At 44.7% G+C, this 26,101-nt stretch overlaps 1 protein-coding gene across 4 annotated transcripts in view; it reads right to left on the bottom strand.

Annotated features, from left to right (window-relative positions):
* Window positions 1–26,101, bottom strand: part of CLPB (caseinolytic mitochondrial matrix peptidase chaperone subunit B) — a 173,174-nt gene that overhangs the window by 102,777 nt on the left and 44,296 nt on the right. For all 4 annotated transcript variants that reach the window (XR_003517316.1, XM_027578461.1, XM_027578462.1 and 1 more), the window contains exon 4: window positions 20,145–20,248. Coding sequence is in view for 3 of the 4 variants with exons in the window: in XM_027578461.1 (XP_027434262.1) it covers window positions 20,145–20,248 (104 nt within the window). In the remaining variant the exon portion in view is untranslated. The remainder of the gene's footprint in view (window positions 1–20,144; window positions 20,249–26,101) is intronic.

The raw sequence follows: 26,101 nt of genomic DNA, 5'->3' as shown, positions 1-26,101 counted from the left end.
TCTCTATATATGTATATATAAGCATGTTATGTATATGTATCTCCTACATACAAATCCTACAAAGCACATATATATATCTCTCATGCATATCCTTCAAAATTAGAGCATACTATATTGCAATTTTGTAATTCTTTTACCTTTAATAATCTATTGTGAACATTTTTTTTTTTGAAGGTAAGAAGAACAAGCATTTCATGTGGTCAAAAGAACCAAAAACCCCCAGTTCACTCTAGTGCTAATATTCATGACTCTCTCCAATTTAATACAGGCACCTGGGTGGCTCAGTCGGTTGAGTGTCTGCCTTCGGCTCAGGTCGTGATCTCAGGGTCCTGGGATCGAGCCCCACATGGGGCTCCCTGCTCAGTGGAGAGCCTGCTTCTCCTTCTCCCTCTGCCTCCCGTTCTGCCTACTTGTGCTCTCTCTCTCTCTGTCAAATAAATAAATAAAATCTTAAAAAAAAAAAAGAGCCTAAAACTAGTTCCATCACTTTTATAGGACCCTCTGGAATGGGTAACCACATATGTCCCGGTTCACCCTGGATGGGTCTGGTTTATGCCTACTGTCCTGGACAGTCCCAGTTTGGACAATAAATTGGATGGTTACCCCACCTCTGGGGCCCTGCCTTGGAGATGAGACCCAATAGAACAATATTTATCCTGCATAGATAGGGTTTCTTTCTGCCTCATGTACAAATTATTGGAATTATTGTCTTATGTTCCGTCCTGAGCTGTGTTTGTTGAGGGCAGAATTTGGGTCCTACCTACCTGTACCCCCTTTCCCCCAGCCCATGGCACAGAGTCTGTGAAGGTAGACTCCCCTTACCTCCCCCTGGATAAAGGGTATAATTTAGTCAAGAGGTAACCTTGACTAGGTAGTTAAAAGTACCATACTATTTCTTTCTTTCTTTTTTTTAAGATTTTATTTATTCATTTGACAGAGAGAGAGAGAGCACAAGCAGGGGGAGAGGCAGAGGGAGAGGGAGAAGCAGGCCCCCTGCTAAGCAGGGAGTCTGATGCGGGGCTCCATCCCAGGACCCTGGGATCATGACCCCAGCCTAAGGCAGACACTTAACCGACCGAGCCACCCAGGCACCCCACACTATACCAGTTCTAAATCATTCTTTTCCAAGTGGTCATGGAATGGAGTCTATGCATTTCCCCTCCTGAGAAACTGAACCTCCTATTTAAAAGTTCCCCAAACCAGAAGACTGTCACGTCTCTTCCTAATACTAGCTGATGTCACCTACTGACCTTCTACTCTATGCCTGGCATGGTCACTCCACACAATCTATTTAATTCTTCCAACCACCTTATATAGTAGGTATTATAATTCCCATTGTACAGATGAGGAACAGAGGTCACATAGTGAGTGAGTAGTTGAGTGATGATAAGAACCCAGATCTAATCTGAGTGCTCTTTCTTTACATCATACCATGTTGTCACTCTAATTTTGCAAACGAGGGAATCAGAACCCAGAGCCCAGATATTCTGGTCTCAGCCTTGGTTCCTACTCCCTTTTCTTTCTCTGCTCAAATGAAGGTACAACACACTCTTGGTGGAACTTGCCTTAATAGAGATTGGCCTGAGGTTTGTAGCTAGCCTCTGGATAAGTTAGCTTAGGTGGAAGCGTTTCAAGTGTCTGGCCAGAATGAAGTTGGTGGAGTTTGTAGCTGAAGAACAGACTTTCCTGTAGTTTAGTCAAACAAAGGTAGATCAGCTCTTCTGCACCACAAAGAGGCTCTCCAGACTGACCACCTCCTCCAACCCCTGAGTGTTATCTGACCTTTCCCGGAGCAGGGAGAACAGGAAGAAGGCCTCTGAGTAGCTAACATACGAGTCCCATGTGCATCTGCATTTTTCCCACACAAGGGCTCTTTAGGACCTAACTCAGAGATTACTAACTCTTAGTCACAAACAGTCTTATCAAATCATGGTAAGTGATCTTCTTTCCAGCCCACTGCAGATCAGGAGAAACAAACAAGAAGGCTGGGAAGGAGGCTTCAGGATCCAGCAAATTGATTACAATCAAGTGCTAGCTAGGCAGGAAGGGAAAAGAAGAGCACAATCAAAAGCTGAAAGAGGAAGTCACAGAATACAGCACCTCAAAAGCCCCTAAGGGCACCACTGAACTGCCACACAGGACATTAACTGCTGGATATAATGATGAACCTGAGGAAAAGTGATAGCTGACTCAAGAAAGCAGGAAGGATATAATCCATTTTATAAAGAAAACACATCATTCATTCAACAAACAACATTTACTGAGCATCACTGCATAGTGATAGCTTCTGGAGACATACATAATGAATAAGACAGGGTTCCTGACTTTAAGAAGTTAACAGTCTAATGCAAGAATCCAGAACAGACAAATTATAACACTGTTTCGTAAACACAATGACAGAGCTATACGCTGGGTGCTTACCATAAAAAGCAGATGAATTTAAGGAACATGGCTGGGGTTATTTGGTTCAGGGACAAGTGTCAGCAGAGTGCCAGCATCACAGCCCAGCTAATAAGGAATGTCTATGAGGAGGGTTCCTGCTCACCTCTGAGGTCTCATCTCTCAACTATCCCCTTCCTAATGTGCTTTCTTGCCTCTGAGGTTTTTTTTTTTTTTTTTTTTAAGATTTTATTTTATTTATTTTACAGAGAGAGACACAGTGAGAGAGGGAACACAAGCAGGGGGAGTGGAAGAGGGAGAAGCAGACTTCCCGCCCAGCCGGGAGCCCGATGTGGGACTCGATCCCAGGACCCTGGGATCATGACCTGAGCCGAAGGCAGACGCTTAATTGACTGAGCCACCCAGGCGCCCTAGCCTCTGAGGTTTTGCAAGTACTATTCCACTGCCTGAAACGTTTTCCCCTCTCCCATGCCTTCGGTCGACTAACTCCAATTCATTTTAGGCCTTCTGATTAGAAGTCACTTCCTGCAGTGATTCTTCCTAAGTCTGAGGCAGTTACTGCTCCCAAGGGCTCCCCTAGCACCTTAGGTACCTCCCAATTACAGTATTTACTCTATTCTGTTGCAATCATGTTTACTTGACTATGTTCCCTACCAGACCAAATGCTCACTGAGGACAGGAAGTGTGACTGCCTTTACAATTGTATCCTCAGTGTCCAGTATGGTGTCTGGACATAAATATGGGCTTCACAAATACTTGTTGAATTAGCTAATGGATACATAATACATAAATAAAGTCCTAGTATTACCTTGTTTTAGAGTGTGGCTGTTAAATAAGTGAGCTCAGGAGCCAGACCCTGGTGTTTGGATCCCAGTTCTGAATTTACTGACTGTGTAATCTTGGGTAAATTACCTAACCTCTCTGTGCCAAGTTTCTTTATCGGTAAATGGAGATAACAGTAGCCTCTCATGGGGGTGTTGTAAGGATTAAACAAGACACTTTGCGTAAAGGGGCTTGGAACAGTGCCTGGCGTACAGTACTCTCAGTAAATGTCAGCTATTATCCTTTCCATTTTGTCTCATGCTTCCAAAAGTGCATTCTCTCTGTGAAAAGTGGTTCCATTTGGGGAATCCTGCATACACTTTTCCCTTCTGAAAGGCACAGTGCTGAGTAAGAACCAGCTGTTTAATTTGGTATTAGTCAGCAGTTTCCTGTTTGACAGCCTCTTTCTACCTTGTCCTTGTTAAAATCCTGCAGTACTAGTGTTCCCCAGAACACTCTTTGGGACTGAGTAGTGCATTACAATCACCTGCGAAAAAGCATTTTCCTTTCCTTATTTTAGAATAACCCTGTGATGTAGAAGTTGTTGTCATGTTACAGATGAGAAAACTGAAGTTGAGAAGGGTGGTGTAATCAGTTAGTGTGGGAGCTAGGACCTAGTCCAGGCCAGCCAGGCCCATTCTGTGCTCTTAGCAGTAACTCCTTTTCTTCACATCACTCAGTTTGAGAAGCCTGTCCCAGAAGATCTTGCTGTAGCCCCCAGATCATTCGAGGTCATACTATTCTCTATCCAAAAAAAGTAGCTAAAGGCGGAAAGGAGGCGTGGGTAGAGGTGCAGCACGCGCCGTCACGTATTTACCCACTCTCACCGAGGAAAAGTCAGTCAGTCAACGGAAGCCAAAGCGACTCATCCAAGACCGGCTCACTAGCTGCCCACCAAGGTGGTCTTTTGAGGCCCCGTGTTTACAGCCGATCCTTAGCCAGTGAACTGACCCTTTCCCAATGAAGCCATTTACTAGGCTGTCTCCAGCACAGGGTGAGACGAGCTCAGGCTCCTGCTTCTCCTCTAAGGCCAGCCATTCATGTCTCTTCGCCCCTCTGACCACAGGGAGAATGACACCGCATCACACTGTCATCCTGCTCCCACCGCTGCCTTTTGATGGTGCAAAGTCTATGCCTGGGTGCTGTCGCAAGCATGTGCCTGATGTGCTCTCTGCAGGATTCCCTTAAGTCAGCAGTGCCAAGAGTCAGCAGAGGTGAAAGCAGTCCCCAAAGCCCGTCATGCAGCCCTGGCCACTTGCCAGCCCTGCTGAAACTACAAAAAAAAGTGACTGCCTCCCACAATGACAAACAGTGATTTAAGGTAAAGGGGTCTTACAGTCCTGAATCTAAGCTCTGCCACTTACTAAGTTCTTCTAGCTGTAAAATGGGTATGATAAGAAATAATTTGAGAAATACTAAATATTTAAATACTATGAGAATCAAATCTGATAATAGGTTTATTTTTTTTTTTTTTTTGATAATAGGCTTTTTTAAACATCACCACAAACATTTACTGATGCCACTCTCTCTCTTGGGTTAAGCACTGGGGTCACAGACATGAATCAGACATGGCACTTGTCCTTATTTGCAAAGTCTACTGGGGGAGACTTCGGAAAAAAGGTGTATGAGGCAAGATGGGTGGTCGCTGGGTAACAAAAGCTTGATTACTGCTGCCTTGTGCAGAGGAAAGACAACCCTAGTTACGAGTGCCACTCCCAGGAACTAGTGCCATCTAATGTCCTGGAGGGTCTAGCAGTGCCTTTGCCTTTAAAGATGTGAGTGTGTCTCCATGAGAGAGAACCTGTCCAACTACTCTAACAGGTGCAAGAATAACCCCTTCCATTTGTGCTGCATTTTATGGTTTAGAGAGCACTTCAATGCAGTTGTTTCCTCACCCTAGGACATCTTAGGACAGATACCGTTTTCTCTGTTCAACAGATTAGAAGACAGAGGTATAGATGCTGGGTGGCCTGCCCAACCTGCACTGCTAACTGGTGGTGGGCAGCACCAGATCCGGAGCCTGCCTGGCTCTCTCCTCTGTACTTCTCCATGTCCACCTTCTGTCAGCACCTGCAGGCTCAAGCCTCACATAAATTAGGGTGCGCTGACCTAGCTTGAAGCTCAGGATCTGGGTTGAATTTTTATCAAGAGTCTTGGGGAAGAAGCCTCGGGGCTCTTTTCTTCCTTTCCCTCAAGACCTTCTGTATCTACTACCTCTTTAAATCTTCACTACAACCTGAGACAGCCACCCTCCTGCCAGCATGCACGGGCCACCTCGTCAGCTTCTGTGGGCGCTGTCAGCTCTGCCTCTTGTGTTTCTCTTTGGGCAGGGGATGGGGCAAGAGGGAGACTCCCTGTGAGCGGTCACCATGAGACCATCCCCGGGGAGGGCAAGGCCCTTCATTTCCTTCCACAGCCTGGAAACCCCTCTTTCCTCTCCAAATCCTCCCTGTTCTTTCAAGTCCTGTCCAAGCCTCCTCTTCCAGGAAGTCTTTTCCCCCCAGCTCTGCCCTGGATGCCTGTTGTTTTGATTATGTGTACCCATTTACCAGTTAATTCTTTACTGTGCAACAACCCCTCTTGCAATACTTTCTTGCATTAAAATTTCCCTCTGACTCCCCAATTAGATCCTAGGCTCCTCATGGATGACAGTAACTAGTTCATAACATTTTCTGTATGTATTTCATACAGCATCACGTCAGTATTTTATGCAGCTTCAGCGATGAACACACGAGAACCTTTATCCACCTGCCTGCCCGTGAACATACTACCACTGAGCAGCTTGGAACAGTAGGTGCTATGAGAGTCACACACGCACACAGTCTGATGGCAGCAAAACGGGGCACACATCATGTGGCTTTGAGAGGAATCACCCAGGAGAACTGTCTTGAGGATGAGGGATATCTTGCTAGGTGGAGAGGGGAAGATGGGCATTCTAGGAAAGAAAGTGGTGTTTGCAAAGGCCAGGGGGTGAAAACTGCACTACCCTTCCCTTCAAGAAACTGAGTCTCTCAGTGAGCCTAGGATGCCGTAGGCAGAGAGGAGGTCACCCAGGGAGGCAGAGGCCTGACTCTTAGAGGGGTTTGGATTCTATCCTGAAAGCTATGGGCACAAAATGGTTTTTTGTTAAGGAATTAAGCAACATGGTGAACAGCAAAAACAGGAGATCAGGAGATGAGAGAACTGGATTCAAAAATGACTCACTCACTAACTTGGAATGCATTTCAATCCCTCTGTGCCCCAGACTCACTATTTTTCAAGTTGAAGAGTTTTTTTCTAAACCAATGGTTCTTAAACTTTAGTGGGAACAAAATCACCCAGGTAACTTGTAAAAATTGTTGATTCTTGGGCCCCCATCTCAGCAATGTTCAGTAGGCAGGGCCTGGGAATGTACCAAAGCAGCACCAAGCTAGATGGTCTCTGTGTGTCCTTCCCACTCTAATGTTCTTGTGATGAACACGAAAAAGATGCAAGGCTAGTCACGCCCATCCCACCTCCACCTGCCTCGTCCTGCTCCCAGGAAGCTAAGGATGTCTGGGCATCAGAACACTCTTCCTAGGACACTAAGTCTTGGGATGAGACCTCCAATTCTCACTTATACATCCTTCTGCCCCCCAGAATCTCAGTTGGAATTAGGTCCTTCTACACCATACACTCCTATCTTCTCATTCACCCACCAACTATTAATTAAGTACTTTCCACGTGTTGGGCCATGACCTCAAGGGCTTGTAAATGCTGACATAACACTGAAAAAAAAATCTTTTATAAAATGTCTCTGGCAGGAAAGAGTTCAGAATTTTGAGTTGGAGAGAACCACATTTTAATCCTGATGACTCTGGGAAGTTACTTCATCCCTCTGGGCCTCAAATTCATCATTGGTAAAATGGAAACATTAATATCTATGAACTGGGTTACTGTGAAAATCAAAGATGATGCGGTATAGTCAGGGGCACAGGAAACGGCCAGCCCCTAGGAAACGGCCACTTTTCCAGTCCTGGAGCTGTAATATATCCATATTCCTCTGTTTGACCTTCAGAGGCTTTTCCTACTTAGTCCTAGTTAATGTCTCCAAATAGACTTTCAACTACTCCCTTCCTGCTGTCAAAACCCTCATAAGAGGACCCTGGTGATCCTACCATGAATCCTCAGGAGGCAGCAGTGTGCATTAGAAAGAACAGAGGTCGGAGTGAGTGAGACTGAGGAGCAAAAGTCACTGTGCGATTTTGATCAAAATACTTAACATCTCTGAGAATTTGTTTCCTCATCTGCAAAATAGATATCATCACCTACCTTGCAAGACTCAATGGCAAACCCAGTTAAAAAATAGACCAGGGAATCTGAGTAGATGTACAAATGGCCAAAAGGCACATGAAAAGACGGTCAACATCATTAGCCATCAGGGAAACGCAAATCTGAACCACAACAAGAAACAACTTCACATCCACCAGATGGCCAAAGTAAAAAAGACAGGCAGTAACAAGAGCTGGGGAGGATGCAGAAAAGCTGGACCCCTCCTACATGGCTGGTGGGAATGTAAAATGGTACAGCCTCTTTGGAAAACAGTCTAGCAGTTCCTCAAAAGGTTAACAGAGTTATCCTATGACCAAGCAATTCTACTGCTAGGTATAAAGTCAAGAAAACTGGGGTGCCTGGGTGTCTCAGTCGTTAAGCATCTGCCTTCGGCTCAGGTCATGATGCCAGGGTCCCGGGATCGAGCCCCACACTGGGCTCCCTGCTCAGCAGGAAGCCTGCTTCTCCCTCTCCCACTCCCCCTGCTTGTGTTCCTGCTCTTGCTCTCTGTCAAATAAATAAATAAAATCTTAAAAAAAATAAAGTCAAAACTGAAATCACTATATTCACACAAAAACTTGTACACAAATATTCACAGCAGTATTATTCATAATAGCCAAATGTAGAAACAACCCAAATATCCCTCAACTGATGAATGGAGAAATTAAATTTGGTATATCCATTAACGAACTATTACTCAGCTATGAAAAAGGAATGAAGTACTAATACATGTTACAGCATGAATGAACCTTGAAAACATGCTAAGTGAAAGCAGTCAGTCCAAAGATCATGCATTGTATGACTCCATTTATATGAAATGCCCAGAATATGCAAATCTTAGAAACTAAGTAGATCAGTGACTGTCTAAAGTTAGGAGATGGGAAGAAACGGGGAATGGAGTTTCTTTATGGAGTGATAAAAATGTTCTAAAACTGGCTTTCTGCCTGTGGACGCCGCCGAGTAAACATCATTAAAGTCTCCCCTCCCACCGCCGTCGTGTCTAAGTCAGAGTTTCCCAAAGAGCCTGAGCAGCTGCGGAAGCTCTTCATTGGAGGTTTGAGCTTTGAAACAACTGATGAGAGTCTGAGGAGCCATTCTGAGCAATGGGGAATGCTTACGGACTGTGCGGTAATGAGAGATCCAAACACCAAGTGGTTCCAGAGGCTTTGGGTTTGTCACATATGCCACTGTGGAGGAGGTGGATGCAGCCATGAATGCAAGGCCACACAAGGTGGATGGAAGAGTTGTAGAACCAAAGAGGGCTGTCTCAAGAGAAGATTCTCGAAGACCTGGTGCCCACTTAACTGTGAAAAAGATTTTTGTTGGTGGCATTAAAGAAGACACTCAAGAACATCATCTAAGAGATTATTTTGAACAGTTTGGGAAAATTGAAGTGATTGAGATCATGACTGACCAAGGCAGTGGCAAAAAGAGAGGTTTTGCTTTTGTAACATTTGATGACCATGACTCTGTGGACAAGATTGTCATTCAAAAATACCATACTGTGAATGGCCACAACTGTGAAGTAAGGAAAGCCCTATCTAAGCAAGAGATGGCTAGTGCTTCATCCAGCCAAAGAGGTCGAAGTGGTTCTGGAAACTTTGCTGGTTGTTGTGGAGGTGGTTTTGGTGGGAATGACAACTTTGGTCGTGGAGGGAACTTCAGTGGTTGAAGTGGCTTTGGTGGCAGTCGAGGTGGTGGATATGGTGGCAGTGGGGATGGCTATAATGGATTTGGTAATGATGGAAGCAACTTTGGAGGTGGCAGAAGCTATAATGATTTTGGCAATTACAACAATCAATCCTCAAATTTTGGACCCATGAAAGGGGGAAATTTTGGAGGCAGAAGCTCTGGCCCCTATGGTGGTGGAGGCCAATACTTTGCCAAACCACGAAACCAAGGTGGCTATGGTGGTTCCAGCAGCAGCAGTAGCTACGGCAGTGGCAGATGGTTTTAATTACTGCCAGGAAACAAAGCTTAGCAGGAGAGGAGAGCCAGAGAAGTGACAGGGAAGCTACAGGTTACAACAGATTTGTGAACTCGGCCAAGCACAGTGGTGGCAGGGCCTAGCTGCTACAAAGAAGACATATTTTAGACAATACTCATGTGCATGGGCGAAAAACTTGAGGACTGTATTTGTGACTAATTGTATAACGGGTTATTTTAGTTTCTGTTCTGTGGAAAGTGTAAAGCATTCCAACAAAGGGTTTTAATGTAGATTTTTTTTTTTTTGCACCCATGCTGTTGATCGCTAAATGTAATAATCTGATCATGACGCTGAATAAATGTGTCTTTAAAAAAAAAAGGTTCTAAAACTGACTGTGGTGATGGATGCACAACCCTTGTGAATATACCATAAACCACTGACTTATACACTTTTTTAAAAAGATTTATTTGAGAGAGAGAGAGAGAGCGCGCACGCATGCATGCACCCATGAGTATGAGCAGGGGGGACGGGGGCGGGGCAGAGGGAGAGAGAGAATCTCAAGCAAACTCCTGGCTGAGCATGGAGCCCGATGTAGGGCTTGATCCCAGGATCCTGAGATCACAACCTGAGCCAAAATCATGAGTCAGACACTCAACCAACTGAGCCAGGCCCAACTTATACACTTTATACTTATACACTTTAAATGACTGAACTACACAGTATGTGAATTAAATCTCAACAAAGCTATTATATTAAAAAAAAACGTATGTAAGGAAGGTGAGCACACTGCTTGGCATGCAGTAGGTACTCAGTAATGGTAATACATTTATTATTGCCCTTTCCTCTTCCTGATGCGACACTCTCACTCTGGCCAGAACTGCCTCTCACACTAGCACTGCAGAATATGTCAGGCTCATTGCAGGGAGCCCATTTCATACTCAGTAGAGAGTCACAGGTAAGTCCTGATGCCTAATATCCCAGACTAAGAGTCTTTCTCCAATACTCAGATTAATAAAGATATAACTCTTGGAGAAGTAAGAAAATAATAGCCTCCATTTATTGAGCACTTACTATGTGCCAGGTTCTGCGCTAGGACCTTTACAACTGTTTTCCTCCCAAGAACCATACTAGGCTCTTATTATTATTATTATTCCTATTTAATTAATGAAGAAACCATCACTTACAGAGTTATGTAGCTTGTTTCAGGTCACTGATATTCAGTGACCAAGCTGCTCTGTTTAACTCCAAGGCTTGTACTCTTTTCTCTATGTGATTACATGACTTCATTATTCCTTTTCTTTATCTACATGTTACCCATCCTTTATAATTCAAGCAGTCTGATTTTCACTGATCTCCCTTTCCTCTATGTATTCAAGTAATATCTAGTTCACATCAAATTAGTTAACATTCTCTTTTACATAGCCTTATGTGTTCACAGAGTGCCTCATGTGTATATTCTTGAACATGGCAGGTGCTTGATAAATACTTCCTTAGTGAGTGGATGGTAAGCTTGTCTCCCCAAGAAAGTAATGGGTTTTTGAAGGATAGATGCTGTGTCTTACAGATCTTTTTATCCTTCCTACAGAGATGGCACTCATGGCCATCTAGGCTGGCCTATGGATGGAAGACGAGATCCTACTTGAAAATGGTTCTCACAGACACCACGTTTTCTGCCCATGGACTGGAAAATTTCTCAAGAATAGGACTCTGTTTATCTCTTTATTACCTTCTAGTAGGAGCTCAGAAAAGGTTTGAAGAATTAAAGGGAAGACTAGTCAGCACTTACTCTACTGAAGGCGCATTAAGGGCAGCCTTCCCCTAAGGACCCCAAATTCATCTTCTCTCATCCCCATGAAAGGGAAGGGGGAGAGCAGAAAGGTTGGAGCTTTAAGATGATAGGTTGTTGATCCTGCCTGTGATGCTAGACAGTGTGGCATCCTCTCTGGCCCAGGACCGCCCCCCCACCCCCGCCTTTTAAAAAAATATTTTATTTTAGGTACTCTCTACACCCCAAGTGGGGCTTGAACTTACAACCGTGAGATCAAGAGTTGCACACTCCACCGACTGAGCCAGCCAGGTGCCCCCGGGACACCTTCATTGACCACAGACCCAGGTGGAGCTTTCCCACAGCCCACGTGTCACCTTTACACTATCAAATTCAAAGAGTGGGACAAACTCTTAAGAATGCATTACTCTGTTGTCTGTAGGCCCATCAACACTCTGTTTGACCCTCCCCTTCTTCCCATCTCTTCTAAGTCTCACAGCAGTAACATGTCACAGCTATTTAGAGTCCTTCTGAGGTGGCCTGTCATTACTCTGAGCTTAACTTCTCCCCACTGCCCCTGCTTTGCCCCCATCCCAACCAAAGCATCCCATCTTTCAGCTCCAGGGATCCTCCAGGTAGGCCTGGCAACAAGAGGAGGAGCCTGCCCTCTCTGCCTTTCAGTCAGTTATGCTACTTGGTTGGCCAAACTCAGTCCCTCTGTGCTCCCCATCTTTATACCTGCTTGCCTCTCCTCTGCCTTTTCTTCAAAATGTTAAAAACTCACAATAAAAAACAAATACAAAATGCTGTAATTAATAGCCAATTCCAAGCCAACCCAGCATCTCTACTAATAAACCTCAACACTTGCAAAAAGAACAATAAATTCTGCCTCTCTCTGGTTCTGAGGTGGTCTCTTTTATATCCAGTCCGTGTGTGTATGTATGTGGGTAAGTGTGTCTACATATATATTTATTTTCCTTTATTTCCCATCCAGGGAGGGGCAGAATAATGAACTGCGTGCGTCAGGGAAGATGAATCTGAGATACTAGGGAGCAGTGCAGTAAAAAGATTAAAGTGTTATTATTGTTGTTTTTTTTTCCCCCATGGTCCATTGTGACAGCTCGACCGTCATCTGTAAAAAATGTCTCAGCGAGAGATAATCATCGGAAACTCAATAAAGCGTCAGGGGGAGCCTCAGCCCCCATCAATCACTGGGTGCCTGGAAAATTTCAGCCCTCTGTCTCCCTTCCTGCTATCCATATAAATGTCTCTAATATATTTTGTGTGGTGTGTGGGACCCATCCCTGATTTGGAACTTTTGATGAAAAAATATTTATACACAAAATATGTAAATCAGTTAAAAATCACAGGACTAGTTCTTTGCCACCCCATCCCACTTTTCCTTATTTTTATAAATGTATCAAATTTATTCTTTTTAATAAAACATGTCAACTAGTCTATCTCCCTCTCCTAGCCAAACATATATATATATACATATATATATATATGTGTGTGTGTGTATAAATATATATATATACGTTTTAGAGGGCTAAAAGGAGGGAAACAATTAGCCTAACTGGCTGATACACTTCACCTTGAAGCTGGCTAACACAAGCGTGATGGATTGACAGTGCACTGTCCATCCTGGGGACTCTAGCAGCTGGCACTGCTGAGAAATGAGATGTAGAACCACTGGCCCTGGAGGTGCGACAAGGCTGTGACAATGACGAGAAAGAGGCAGGGACATTATTAAAAATAATAACTTGCCCCAACAGCTTTTGGCCCGGCAGATTCCCAAGCCTTCCAAGACTCTGGACAAGCAGAGGTTCTGGGCTAAGTGTGAGGCACATACAGGCTGCTATGGTTGTTGGGTTCTGTGTATGAGCAGGAGACAGTTCTGCTGGCATTTGGCTGCATCTCTCTGCCTCAGTTTCCTTTAGTGCCTATATCACAGGGTTCCTGTGGCACACCATAACAGTCCATGTTACCTGCTGCTACAGTGGTCTTAGCATCGCCATCCTATTACCACCTCCCCTACTTCTCCACCCTGGAAGGGATCTGTTCCTGTGGCGCCCTCTCCTCTAGAACCTTCAGAGCCCCTCTCTGTCTAAAGGACAAAGTCCAAGCATCTTGATCTGGCCCCAGGGCACGAATGCTGAATCTTTTGTTCATTACTCTTCAAGATAAATCTGCTGTGTAGATGCTTCACCTAAACAAGTTCACTTAACAGCCCGACACACATTTTTCTGTTTCCCGGTGTTTGGGATATAACACACCCCTTCACACCCAGCTGCACCCATCTACAGGCCCTCCATAAAACTTTCTTATACTTTGGGGCTCAGATACCATTTTATTTCCTTGACTGCTTCAACTAGAGATTCTCTTCTCTGAGCTCTGGTAGTCCTTGTTATCTGTACCTCTGACTGAACACTTGTCAAATACTGTCTTGGTCAAGTCTTCAATCTTTACTATTATTATTAATTACTTTTCTTGCTAGTACCTTACACATTTGCAATACACCTTGTATTTTCTCAAGTGCTTTCATAAGTACTTCAATTTGATCTTATAATAAGCCAATGGTGTAGGAAATATTCTTCCCTACAGATGCAAAAATCAAGTCTCAGAGAAAGAGAGAGAAATGCCCAAAGTCACACAGTCTGGTGATGGCTAAGCCACTCCTCAGACTCTAAATAATGTTTGGCTGTCTACAGACAACAGTTTGCTACCACTGAAAAGCATTTGGAAGGCCATGTCAAAGAGTCTGAATAAAGTTCCACAAGAGTCTGCTGAGGATAATGATGATGATAGAAAGACAGAAATTTACATTAGTGGAATTCCTTCTATATTCTAGGTTTAGGTTAGGGACAAATATGCTATCTCTAACTCTTTTGATAACCTTTATTTTATTTATTTATTTTATTATTCTGTTCGGTTAGCTCCGGGAAACAAACTGATAACCTTTATAAGTATGGAGACAGAGCCTCTGAGAGGTGCAGAGAATTGCTGCAGGTACATAGCTATTATGTGTTCTGTACCACCTCTAATACCGTGGCCTAAGCACATAACCTCGCTAGGAGTGAAGCTTAAAGTGGCAAAATAAGGTCTCTTCCAGGGAGAAGGCCCAGATGAGTTTGTTTTTTTTTTTAAAGATTTTATTTATTTATTCATGAGAGACAGAGGGAGAGAGAGAGAGGGGGGGGAGAGAGAGAGAGAGAGAGAGAGAGAGAGAGAGAGAGAAGCAGAGGGAGAAGCAGGCTCCCAAGGAGCAGGGAGCCTGATGCGGGACTCGATCCCAGGACCCTGGGATCATGACCTGAGCCAAAGGCAGATGCTTAACCATCTGAGCCACCCAGGCGCCCCCAGATGAGTTTTTAAAAGCAGTTCAAGCCCATGGCGAGAACTAACATCTGTAGTCTAGATCATGCTACTCAAAGACTGGAGAGCTGTGAGAAATGCAAAATCTTAGTTCCCACTCCAGAGCTACTGAATCAGAATCTCTGGGGGTGGGGCCCAGGAATCCGTGTTTCAATAAGCTCTTTAGGTGATTCCTATGTCCTTGGGAGCATAATTACTTCCATCTAAATTTATGCTCTCCAAGGGCATACATTCTCTCTGCTGTCCCTAGGTAGGGCTGGACATACGGTGGGTGCTGAGCAGTTAACTTATACTGAATAGATGAACCAGGATGAGATGACTCCCTGGCATGTCCTGGGGAAGGGGAGAAGTATTGAGAGCCATTCCATTACCGCCAGTGGGAACTCCTAGCCATCTCCTGAACTCCAGGGCACTTGTCCACTGGTTTGTGATGCACCAGCTTGTACCGTCCTGTCCCCCATCTGAAGACACAGAGATGGGGAGGTCAGCTGGAGCAGGCCAGGACCCGCAGCCCCTGGAGCTGTGGGAAGGGGACTGCCCAGACTGTTGGGGTTGGCCTTGGGGGGTACAGCCTGGAAAGTCAGGCCCTCTAGCCCCAGAAGGGTCCTATGCCAACCCAGCTTCTACACGACTCATCTTTATTCAGCCACCACTTGGAGCTGAGAAGAGAAGCTGATTTATACCCTGTTTTCACCATGTTTCTGCCGTGTTTTATTGTTTTAATTGTACATATGAGAGGCACTCAGAGAGCTCGCTTGCGTTTCTGACAGCCCCAGACACCCAATGTTTATAACAGTTACTTACAAGCAGCCTGCAGCATCCCTGGCTGGGCAACTTGTTTACTGTTACCATTAATTTATTGTCTCCTCCACCTGAGGATTGGGACCCACCACCCATCCGCCAGCCACAAGTGGAACTCTCCTGGGGTGGGCATGGATGGGGATCAAGTCACTGAATGGAATGTGATCAAGATCAGGGAGTGACTTGGTAGAGAAGCAGCAGTGATCTCCACGTTCCCCTCTCCACATGTGTCCCTTCTATGTGCCTTTGCTCAAGCTTTGCCCCTGCTTAGAATAGCTTTTCTTTTCTCACTTTCTTTCTGCCCTCCAAAACTCAGCTCAAATCCCACTTATAAGTACATCACTTGCTCTGATGGTGAGCCTAGGGCTTCTAGACCTTAGAAATCACATGGCTGACAGGGGCCTTGGAAGTCATATTATCCAATGACCCAGGACAAGAATCCCCTGTACAGAATCCCTGACAGGCAGACATCCAGCCTCTGTCAATGCTCCTTGAGTGAAGAGTTGCTCAGTACCTCCAAGGCAACTTTACACGGACTCAAAATCCACCTCAATAGAGATGTTCTTCCTCAAATATCATCCTTCACATGATGCTTTACTTATCTCTAGTCATCCTAACAACCCTGTATGATGGGTATTGTTATCCCTATGTTACAGAGGAGAAAACGGAAATTCTAGAACCTTAAATCACTTGCTCAAAATCACACAGCTAGTAAGTTACAAAACTTAGACAAACAGAGCTTAGATAACTGCTAGCACTGACATCTGACCTTTCTCCAGGACACCATTATACCTCTCAAGATGCCACTCTTGGGGGCTGAAAAGGATGGACAGAACAGTCAGGCCAACATAGTTTCTATGCCAGGCATTCCTGTGTCACTTGCACCAGCTGACCTGCCCTCTGCCCAGAAACACCAACCCTGACAAGGGTGGGGAATACTGTAATGTGCTCAGCTGAGCAGGCTTCTTGCTAAGGAGCAATGGCCATATGTAAATCAGAAGGGTTTTGCTAGGAATGGGGCAACTGATGATAAAATATCAGAAAGGAGGTCACAGAAGTTTCTTTCCTTTCTAGACCATGCCTGTTCTGAGCAGGTAGAACAGATAGAGCCTCTTTGAGAGAAAACAAGGCACCTTCTCCGATACCTTTGGTACCTTTGTTTGGATCCTCTTTTTTGACAGAGAGAGACAGCGAGAGAGGGAACACAAGCAGGGGAAGTGGGAGAGGGAGAAGCAGGCTTCCCGCTGAGCAGGGAGCCCGATGTGGGGCTCGATCCCAGGACCCTGGGATCATGACCTGAGCCGAAGGCAGACGCTTAATGACTCAGCCACCCAGGCGCCCCTGGATCCTCTCTCTTCCTCACACCTTAGATGCTGTACCCTCCTGAGTGAGGAGCTTGTCCCCTCACCTCTTACCTTCACTCTTTTCCTTGGACAATTTTAGTCACATCCACTGTAGTCACTACCAAGCTAATGCTGGTGACTCCTTTTTTTTTTTTTAAGATTTTATTTATGTATTTGACAGAGAGAGACACAGCGAGAGAGGGAACACAAGCAGGGCGAGTGGGAGAGGGAGAAGCAGGCTTCCCGCTGAGCAGGGAGCCCGATGTGGGGCTCCATCCCAGGACCCTGGGATCATGACCTGAGCCGAAGGCAGACGCTTAACCAACTGAGCCACGCAGGTGCCCCAGCTGGTGACTCCTAAATCTCCTGCCAGACTTCTCTTTTGAACTCCAGACCCACACATCCAACTGTTAAACCAAATCAGAAATCGGGGATGTCACCATGAAATGTCTCCTTTTCCATCAATTCCCACATTCTGCTAAGAACTCAACCTCTTAGTATTTTTAACATCTACTTTCTCCATTTCCAAAGATCACTTTTAGGAATCCCCAGAAATTATAAGTGCATTTTGGGGGAGAGGAGCATAGCTTCCCATTCAATTCTCAAAGGGGACCATCATCCCCTAAAGGTCAAGAGCCACTGCTAATCTCTCCCCTTCAATTTTATCCCTCACTCCATCTAAGATGCAAATGTAAACTGACACCCCTTGCTTAAAATCCTTCAATGACCTTCAAAAACAGTGTGAGCACCCAAAACTGTCCTACAATGTCCTTATCATGCGGAACCCTGCTTCCCTCTCTAGTCTCACTTCTTGTTATTCTCCTCAGCACTGTGGCAGATGAGTCCACTTGCTGTCACCCACCCACCCCATGTCTCTGCATGTGTTGTTCCTTCTACCCAGAAGATCCATCCCTCTTAGTCGGCCTGGCCATCTCCCACTCATCCTTAAGACCCAATTCAAAGTCACTTACACTATGACACTTCCCAGACAGCAGCCTGCCCTCAGGTAGAGCTTATCACTGCCTATGTCAGTGCTATCTCCATTCTTTGTACATATACCTTTGCATTATCACTCTGTACTGTGGTACCTTGTTCGTAGGTCTGTCTTCTCACTTGACTGGGAACACTGTTGAGGGCCTATACCATGTATATTCATTTCTACATTCCCAGCATCTGGCAGAGTGCCTGACACTCAGTAAATGCATGTTGAATTATAAAAAAATAAAACTAATGAGCAATTACAACTGTAGAGCACTTTACAATTCACACATCATATACTTATCTCTTGATGTTCACAATACCGATAAGGCAGAAAAGGGATATATTACTGGGGTTTAGGGAGGTCCTGCCAAGGTCACAAACGACAACTCACCACCTCCTTTCAGTACTGAGCACAGTATAAGGCCCACAGAAATATCTATTAGAAATTCAGTAAATTTGATGGACCTGGCACGGACTCTGCTCCAATAGTGAAGGACCGTCCAATTAAGCCTGTGACTTTTCTTTGAATTTGCCTAGACATACTCTTGGCAAAGGGCTAGCACTCTTGTTCTTTTCCTGACTACTGATCTAGAATGTTGAATATGAGCATCAGTCTGGAGAGAACAAAGATATAAAACTTAAATGCAGAGGGAAGGGACTGGTGTGACAGCAAAGGTTGGCCTACATGGCTTCACAGCTCTGGGATTCTGTGAAATCAAAAATAATGACTGAGCCCTGCTGGGATCCTGAGGGCAGGCGATAAGGCACTCAAATAATCCCTTCCCTTCCACCTGGCTCTGCCCCCTCAGCAAACGCTCCTCTTTGCTTTTTGGTGAGAGGGCCTGGACAGAAGACCGAGCTGAGGACAGTAATGCTGTGTCTGAGTGAGAAGACAACCCACACGATGAGTCTCCACATAACAGGCTGCAAATACAGGGCAAGTTTGGTACTCATGAAATTCTCCTCTGAAACGTAAAGTGAACATAATTCCTCCAACTCAGTGGGGAATCCAAGGAGGCATAGGTCATGGCCTGCACACAGAACTGTCAGCTGAGCAGGAGAGGAAAGACATATGGGCAGATGAGAGTTCAAATAACCATATAAAAGGCCAAGATTTAGAGAATATTCAAAAGAGCAGCTGGGGGCAGGTTGCAATTATTGCCAAGGACAGGGAAGGCTTCGTGGAGGATCCAGCCACAGAAGTGGAGTTTGACAGAAGGAGCAGGTTTAGAGAGGTAGACAGGCAGGGGGAAGGCAACTCCACACTTCCCCTGGGCAGCAATGCTCTGCTGCTCTTGACATTGCTCTTAGGCTGCTGACCTGAGAAACCTCGCCGGGGCAGCAACCACACCTCTGCTGTGGGCTACCACAGCTACGTCAGTCCGGCAGCCTCCCTGACAGCTCTGAGGACCAAGTGCACTGCTCGCCTCACTGGACCTCCTTTCAGTCAATGTTCTGACCCTCAGGCAGTCGGCATGGCTGTCCGTCCTCCTGGCATCACTGCCAACCCAAGAGCAGTACTGCTCAGCTGCCCTATTGCCAGACAGAGGGCTGGTTATCACAGCCTCTGGGAGACACAGGATAACGGACAGGCAGGGGGGCCAGTATGAACAAGCAAAAGCTCAAAAGTAAAAGAAATATTCATTGCTGTTTGTAGCCAAAGCAACCTATCCTCTTCTATACCTCACTTTTGAAGAACGACTCACTAGAAGTAGCAAAGACTGACTTGCCTGAGTACCCTCTGACAGACATGTGACTGAACCCGGATACAGGTGCACACCACCTCTTTCTTCTGAAGTCCAAACAACCCACATTAACATCCTCAGGAGGCACGGATGACCACCCCATTTTATCAAGGCACAGAGAAGGTCCACTATTTGTCCTGGGGCATAATGGTAAATTGAGGGCCAGTCCCAGAGATAGGATTGCATTTTGCATATAGAAGGGGAAAAAAAGCAGTATTCAGAGTAGTACTGAGGGACTTCTGAGGCAGAGGAACCCAGTGAGGCTGCTTTCTAGTTCTGGGACAGGGATGGGATAGGTTAAGTCTGCAGGAAGTAGAAGAGGAACAAAGCCACATTCCATGCAGTTGCCTTAATTATTTTATGAAACCTGCTCCATTATCCACTCACCTGACGCTCTGTGGGCTGAGGTGCTGTCAGGAGAACACCAGGTGAAAGGTATCCCCCACTCCCTGCTCTGGTCATGAAGTCAGGCCTCTATCTTATTCCCAAAGACTTCTGAAGGGACATAAATGATAGAGCCAGAAGGGACTGTGAAGGGTGTCTGTTCCAAGCCTTCTGGGTTATCCATGCATTCCCAGAGGATGAGGGACTTGCAGGCTCTCACTCTGAGTTGCTGGTAGAGCTGACACAGAGCAAGGCTGCCTAGAAGCCAAAGGTAGGAGAGCGCTCACAACAACAGGGTGGTCTGTGCTTACCTTCCAAAGAATGGATTCCCTGCTCCTTGGCAGTCTTATAAACACTGCTGAAATCATCCCCAAGGTTTGGGTCAGCACCAGCAGCAAGCAGGATCTGCACCACACTGGAAGAAATCAGAAAGACAGAAGTGTCAAAAGCTGGAAAGGCCTAGGAAGTAGAGACTCAGATTCTGAAGCATGCTTGGGGATTGGAGCTGCTTCTGCTCATGTGAGTGGTACAGGGGAAAGAACGGAAACTCCGCCAGTGTAAAAGACAAGGAAAGCTCTGAAACTGACTAGCCGAGTGGCTCTGGTCAAGTTATTTAATACCCTTCTATCTAAGGCTAGGTTTCCACAACTACAAAATACAAAGTATTTATTCAACAATCACTTATCAAATGCTTACTGTGTTGTAGTCACTGTTGTAGGTGCTAGGGTCTGCACCCTCATGGAGTTTATGATCTTCTGGGAATATCAAGAATTCAGCATGAAATTATAGCAATGTGTGGTAAAGGCTATGATGGAGGAAGTACCAGGGCGCCTCGGTGGCTCAGTTGGTTAAGCATCTGCCTTCAGCTCAGGTCATGATCCCAGGGCCCTGGGATCGAGCCCCGCGAGCCCTGCATCGGGCTCTCTGCTCAGCGGAGAGCCTGCTTCTCCCTCTCCTTCTGCCTGACGCTCCCCCTGCTTATGTGCACACACTCTGTCAAATAAGTAAATAAATCTTAAAAAAAAAAAAAGAATAGTAGTACCATGTACAGTGGAAAACCAAGGGGATCAGGAAAGTCCTCCCAGGAAAACAGTATGGAGATTCTTCAAAAAGTTGAAAATAGAGCTACCATATGATCCAGCAATTGCACTACTGGGTATTTACCCCAAAGATACAAATGTAGGGATCCAAAAGAGTACGTGCACCCCGATGTTTATAGCAGCAATGTCCACAATAGCCAAACTGTGAAAAGAGCCAAGATGTCCATCGACAGATGAATGGATAAAAAAGATGTGGTGTATATATGTATGTGTGTGCGCGCGCACACACACACACACACACACACACACACACTGGAATATTATGCAGCCATCAAAAAGAATGAAATCTTGCCATTTGCAACGACATGGATGGAACTGGAAGATATTATGCTGAGCGAAATAAGTCAATCAGAGAAAGACATGTATCATATGACCTCACTGATATGAGGAATTCTTAATCTCAGGAAACAAACTGAGGGTTGCTGGAGTGGTGAGGGGTGGGAGGGATGGGGTGGCTGGGTGATAGACATTGGGGAGGGTATGTGCTATGGTGAGCGCTGTGAAGTGTGCAAGACTGTTGAATCACAGATCTGTACTTCTGAAACAAATAATACATTATGTTAAAAAAAAAAGAAGATAGCAGGAGGGGAAGAATGAAGGGGGGGAAATCGGAGGGGGAGACGAACCATGAGAGATGATGGACTCTGAAAAACAAACTGAGGGTTCTAGAGGGGAGGGGGGCAGGGTGATGGGTTAGCCTGGTGATGGGTATTAAAGAGGGCACGTTCTGCGTGGAGCACTGGGTGTTATGCACAAACAATGAATCATGGAACACTACATCCAAAACTAATGATGTAATGTATGGTGATTAACATAATAAAAAAAAATTTACAGAGGAAAGGCCTCCCAGAGGATGTGGTATTTAAGGAACTGAAGACTTGGAAGGCTGCATAGCCAGACCTGGAAGGTGACGTGGGAGGCCTCAATGTGGTCACAAATCCTGGAGGCAAAAGAGCACAGGGCTTTACCCGTAGACAGCAGCACTGGAGCAGAGAGTGTTAGGGGAAGAGAGCTGTGGGAGGGAGGGAGGCCACTGAAGGGCTTAAGGGGAAGTGACTTGACAACATACGCTTTTCCTCCCCACTTAAAAATATACCGCCTTAGAAAAATGCACACCATACTGAAATATTAAATTAAAAAATGAGTCTTCCCTTACATCCATCCCCTCAATCTAAATGCCAAGAGTAACCACTATGTATAGTTTGGTATATTTCCTTCCTAACCTCTGCTATTTGAAGAATCCCTCCGGAGGCTGTGTGAGAATGGATCGGAGGGAGTAGGACCAGAGGCAGGAGCCTCTACAGACATGTTATAAGGTGAAATTAGGTAAATTTATAAAGCACCGAACCTAGTGTGCTTGACCCAGGAAGTGCTCCATATAGAAGTCCACTTCCCTTCTGTTACAGCATATTCCTGCTAATGCTTTCTTTTTTCCTTAAGGGGGAAAAACCAAAAAACAAAAAAGACTCTGCTCACTGTAAAAAATTCAGAAACTATAAATAGTTAAAAAGAAGAAAATGTTTTTAGAATATATAACACCTTTTCGTTTTTTTCAATGTATGTATATTTTTATTTACAAAAATAAGATCATACATAAATTCTCTCTAAACACATACAAACATACACTTTTTTTTATAAAGATTTTATTTATGAGAGAGAGAGAGAGAGCACACGAATGCAAATATGCAAGTGGGGACAGGGGCAAAGGGTGAGGGAGAGGGAAAGTGAGGGAATCTCAAGCAGACTCCATGCTAAGCGCAAGGCAGAGCTGGATCTCACGACCCTGAGATCATGACCTGAGCCAAAACCAAGAGTCGGATGCTTAACTGACTGAGCCAACCAGGAGCCCCAACATTTCCATGGTTTTTTTTAAAGATTTTATTTATTTATTTGAGAAAGTGTGAGAGAGCAAGAGAGAGTGAGTGAGGTGAGGAGCAGAGGGAGAAGCAGGCTTCCTGCTGAGTAGGGGACCCAAGGTGGGGCTCGATCCCGGGACTCTGGGATCACGACCTGAGCCAAAGGTAGACCCTTAACCGACTGAGCCACCCAGGCGCCCCCCAAAATTTCCATGTTTTAAGTATTTGTCTACTACCTTGTCTTTAATAGCTGCACAGTGTTCTACTATAGTATACTTTATTCAACCAATTCCTACTGTAAAACATTATTTTTAATATTTCAATAACACATATCTGATTATTTCCTTTGGGTAAATTCCTAGGACATTAAGTTCTAGGTCAAAAGTGTAAGCCTTTTTTTTTTTAAGATTTTTTAAGATTTATTTATTTGAAAGAGAGAGAGAACGAGGGGAGGAACAGAGGGAAAGGGAGAAGCTGACTGCTCACTGAGCAGGGAGCTAGGTGCTGAGATCATGATCTGAGCTGAAAGCAGATGCTTAACCGACTGAGCTACCCAGGTGCCCCAAAAGTGTAAACCTTTTTAAGGGTTTTGATAAATGTTATCAAACTGAATTTTAGGAAGATTGTACCAATTTTTTTTTTTTTTTTTTACTAGCAAAGGAAGAAGGATGAGAGTAACTTTTGTGCCTTCCTTTCACAAAATAGGGTGTTTATTTTTCTTTATCCTGTGTCAGTCTGGTAAGCAAAAATGAAATCACACTGCCATCTCTACTTGGATTTCTTGGATTACTAATGAGGCCGGACTTAAGAAATAAATGTTTAGTAGTTAGTTGTGTTTCTTTTTTCATGAATCACAACAGTTGACTGTATTTTCATAATGTCCTTTGACCATTTTTCTCTTAGTATGTTAATCTTTTGCTTACCGGCCTTCAGAACTGTTAATGCTTTTGAAGGTGTAATGGTAAGCATTTCAAAAAATTACTCTATCATAACTATTAAAAAGTCAAACTATAGTTTTAGTTTTTCTCTTGGTAGTTTTTCAATATCTGTAATCAGCAGTGTTGATGGTCTTCCCTGTACCAACTGGCTTGAATTTCATTACCTTCAAATAGGCATAGAACCTGGCTCAATTATTTGCTGAATGGATGGATGAATTTTAATAGGTTCAGAGTTGAGGTTCTCCTACAACTGATCTAACATGGTCAGGTTGAGTCTCAGGTGTCTACTCACCTTACCTAAAAGGATCTTAAGAATTACCTTTCATAGGCAATCTATCCAATATATCGATTACAATCCTAAGGAGAAATGAGAAGGATCTCTAAGCAGCTAAAATCCATGTCTAAAACTCAGATATTGAATTCACAGCAGAGTCTGTCAGGTTCACACTCGGAGACATATCTGCTCTTAGTTTACACATAGTTGGGATAAAACTGGCATTGGTCTTTCTGTTTCCCAGAAGATGAAAAGCCAAGAAGGTACAAAAAGGTTGTTACAGATAGGCAAACCAACACAGAAGGCAGTGAGAAAAAATATCTGCTAGAGAGGTAGCATGGTATAGAGATTAAGAACATTGGCTTTCAAATCTGGGGCAATCTGAGCATCAACATGAGTAATCACAGTAATGGATCATAACCAATTGAGTAAAAAAAGATTCCATAATTCCATACTGAAAATAAGTAAGTTAATGGGATGAAAGGAAAGCTCTTCCTTACTGTAGAATGATAACTAATAAATGTAGAAGGAACAATGAAATTAGAACATCATCATTTTGCAATCTCATAATTATCATGGATAAAAAGAGCATCTGGCTCACATGGCTGTGTTAATGCATGTAAAGTGCTTAGAACACCATCTGACATATAATAAGTGCTCAACAAACATTGGTTATTATTTTTACTATGTCCCTGGCCCTGTGGTTGGGCTGTGGGGAAGTCAAGAGAAATGTGAATTGAGACACTTAAATTGGGAAGACAGCACATTTTATAACAAGCACAGAAAGATCTGGGTTCAAATCAAAGCTCTATCATTTACTGTCTGTGATCCTGGACAGGTTACTATACCTCTGATGCCCATTCCCTTACCAGAATAATGGAGATAATAATGCCCCTCTCGCAGGTTATAAGCATGTAAAACTCAGTAGTGCATGGCACATAGAAGGAGTCCACAAATAAGAGCTCTCTTCCCTTTGTCCATATAATCTTAGTAATAATAACATGATTCTGGGCGGAAGTAGGCACCAGATGTATATCTGACCATGAAACTCACGACTCATGCTGGCACAGCCCTGTGTTAAGAAGGCAACACTTCTTTCTATATTCTGCATAAGGTGGCTTGTTTTAAAATCCGAGTGAGAAAGGTTTGTCGATCTAAACTCAAAGGGACATAATTTGGTTAATCCTCAGCTGCTGTGTCCAATCACTATTCAATCACAACCCCTCCCATGGCAGGCTGTCCCTCTAGGCAGCTAGTGTCACTAACTGTGCTACCTGGGCCTCTCCAGGTTCGTGAGTATTGATTCCATCTGTCCAATTTGCAAGCTGCAAGACGTGTCCAAGCAACCAAGTATGCTGCCCTTGGCCCTGGAGGGCAGACAGTGGTCTGGTAGGATGGAGAGAAGACAGTGACTAGGCTCGGCCCTCAGACTGCTAACCCAATCAAAGGGAATGGGCAATTCACTTCACAAACTTGGAGGCCAAAGAGGATAAGCAACCAAGCTAGTGACTCATTCTGTAACCTCAGAGAAGATTCCCTTCACTTTTAATACAACTCAAAGGCAGCAGCCCCACTGTGGGAGTATAGCTAGGACTGAAGGAACTGTGGCTGCTTAGTGACCTAGAGTGGCACCAAACACCTTGCCAGATGGCTAGGAGGCTTTCTGTCCAACAGCCATTACTTACTTACAATGCATCTAATCCAGACCTCCACAGGGATCAGATCCTTCTTGGAGAAGCCAGCCCAGATCAGGCTAGAGGGCTACACGACTATGCTTAGCTTTGGTGATCAAAGCTAGCTTTGATGACCAAAAGAACTTCCTGGACCTATGGGTTGCAGCACGGCAAAAACACAGTAGGAGGCTAGCCAGGTTAGAGAAAGCTAAGGCAAAGCTGGTAAGAACAGGCTTAGCAGTTGGCCATGCCCAGCAAGTGTCAAGAAATTCAGAGTAAAGGGCGCCTGGGTGGCTCAGTTGGTTAAGCGACTGCCTTCGGCTCAGGTCATGATCCTGGAGTCCCTGGATCGAGTCCCGCATCGGGCTCCCTGCTCAGCAGGGAGTCTGCTTCTCCCTCTGACCCTCCCCCCATCTCATGTGCTTTC

The sequence above is a fragment of the Zalophus californianus genome, chromosome 11, assembly GCF_009762305.2.
Source record: "Zalophus californianus isolate mZalCal1 chromosome 11, mZalCal1.pri.v2, whole genome shotgun sequence".
Lineage (NCBI taxonomy): Eukaryota > Metazoa > Chordata > Mammalia > Carnivora > Otariidae > Zalophus > Zalophus californianus.
Note: the sequence above shows the minus strand (reverse complement) of the source record. Positions and strands in the feature narration are given on the sequence as shown.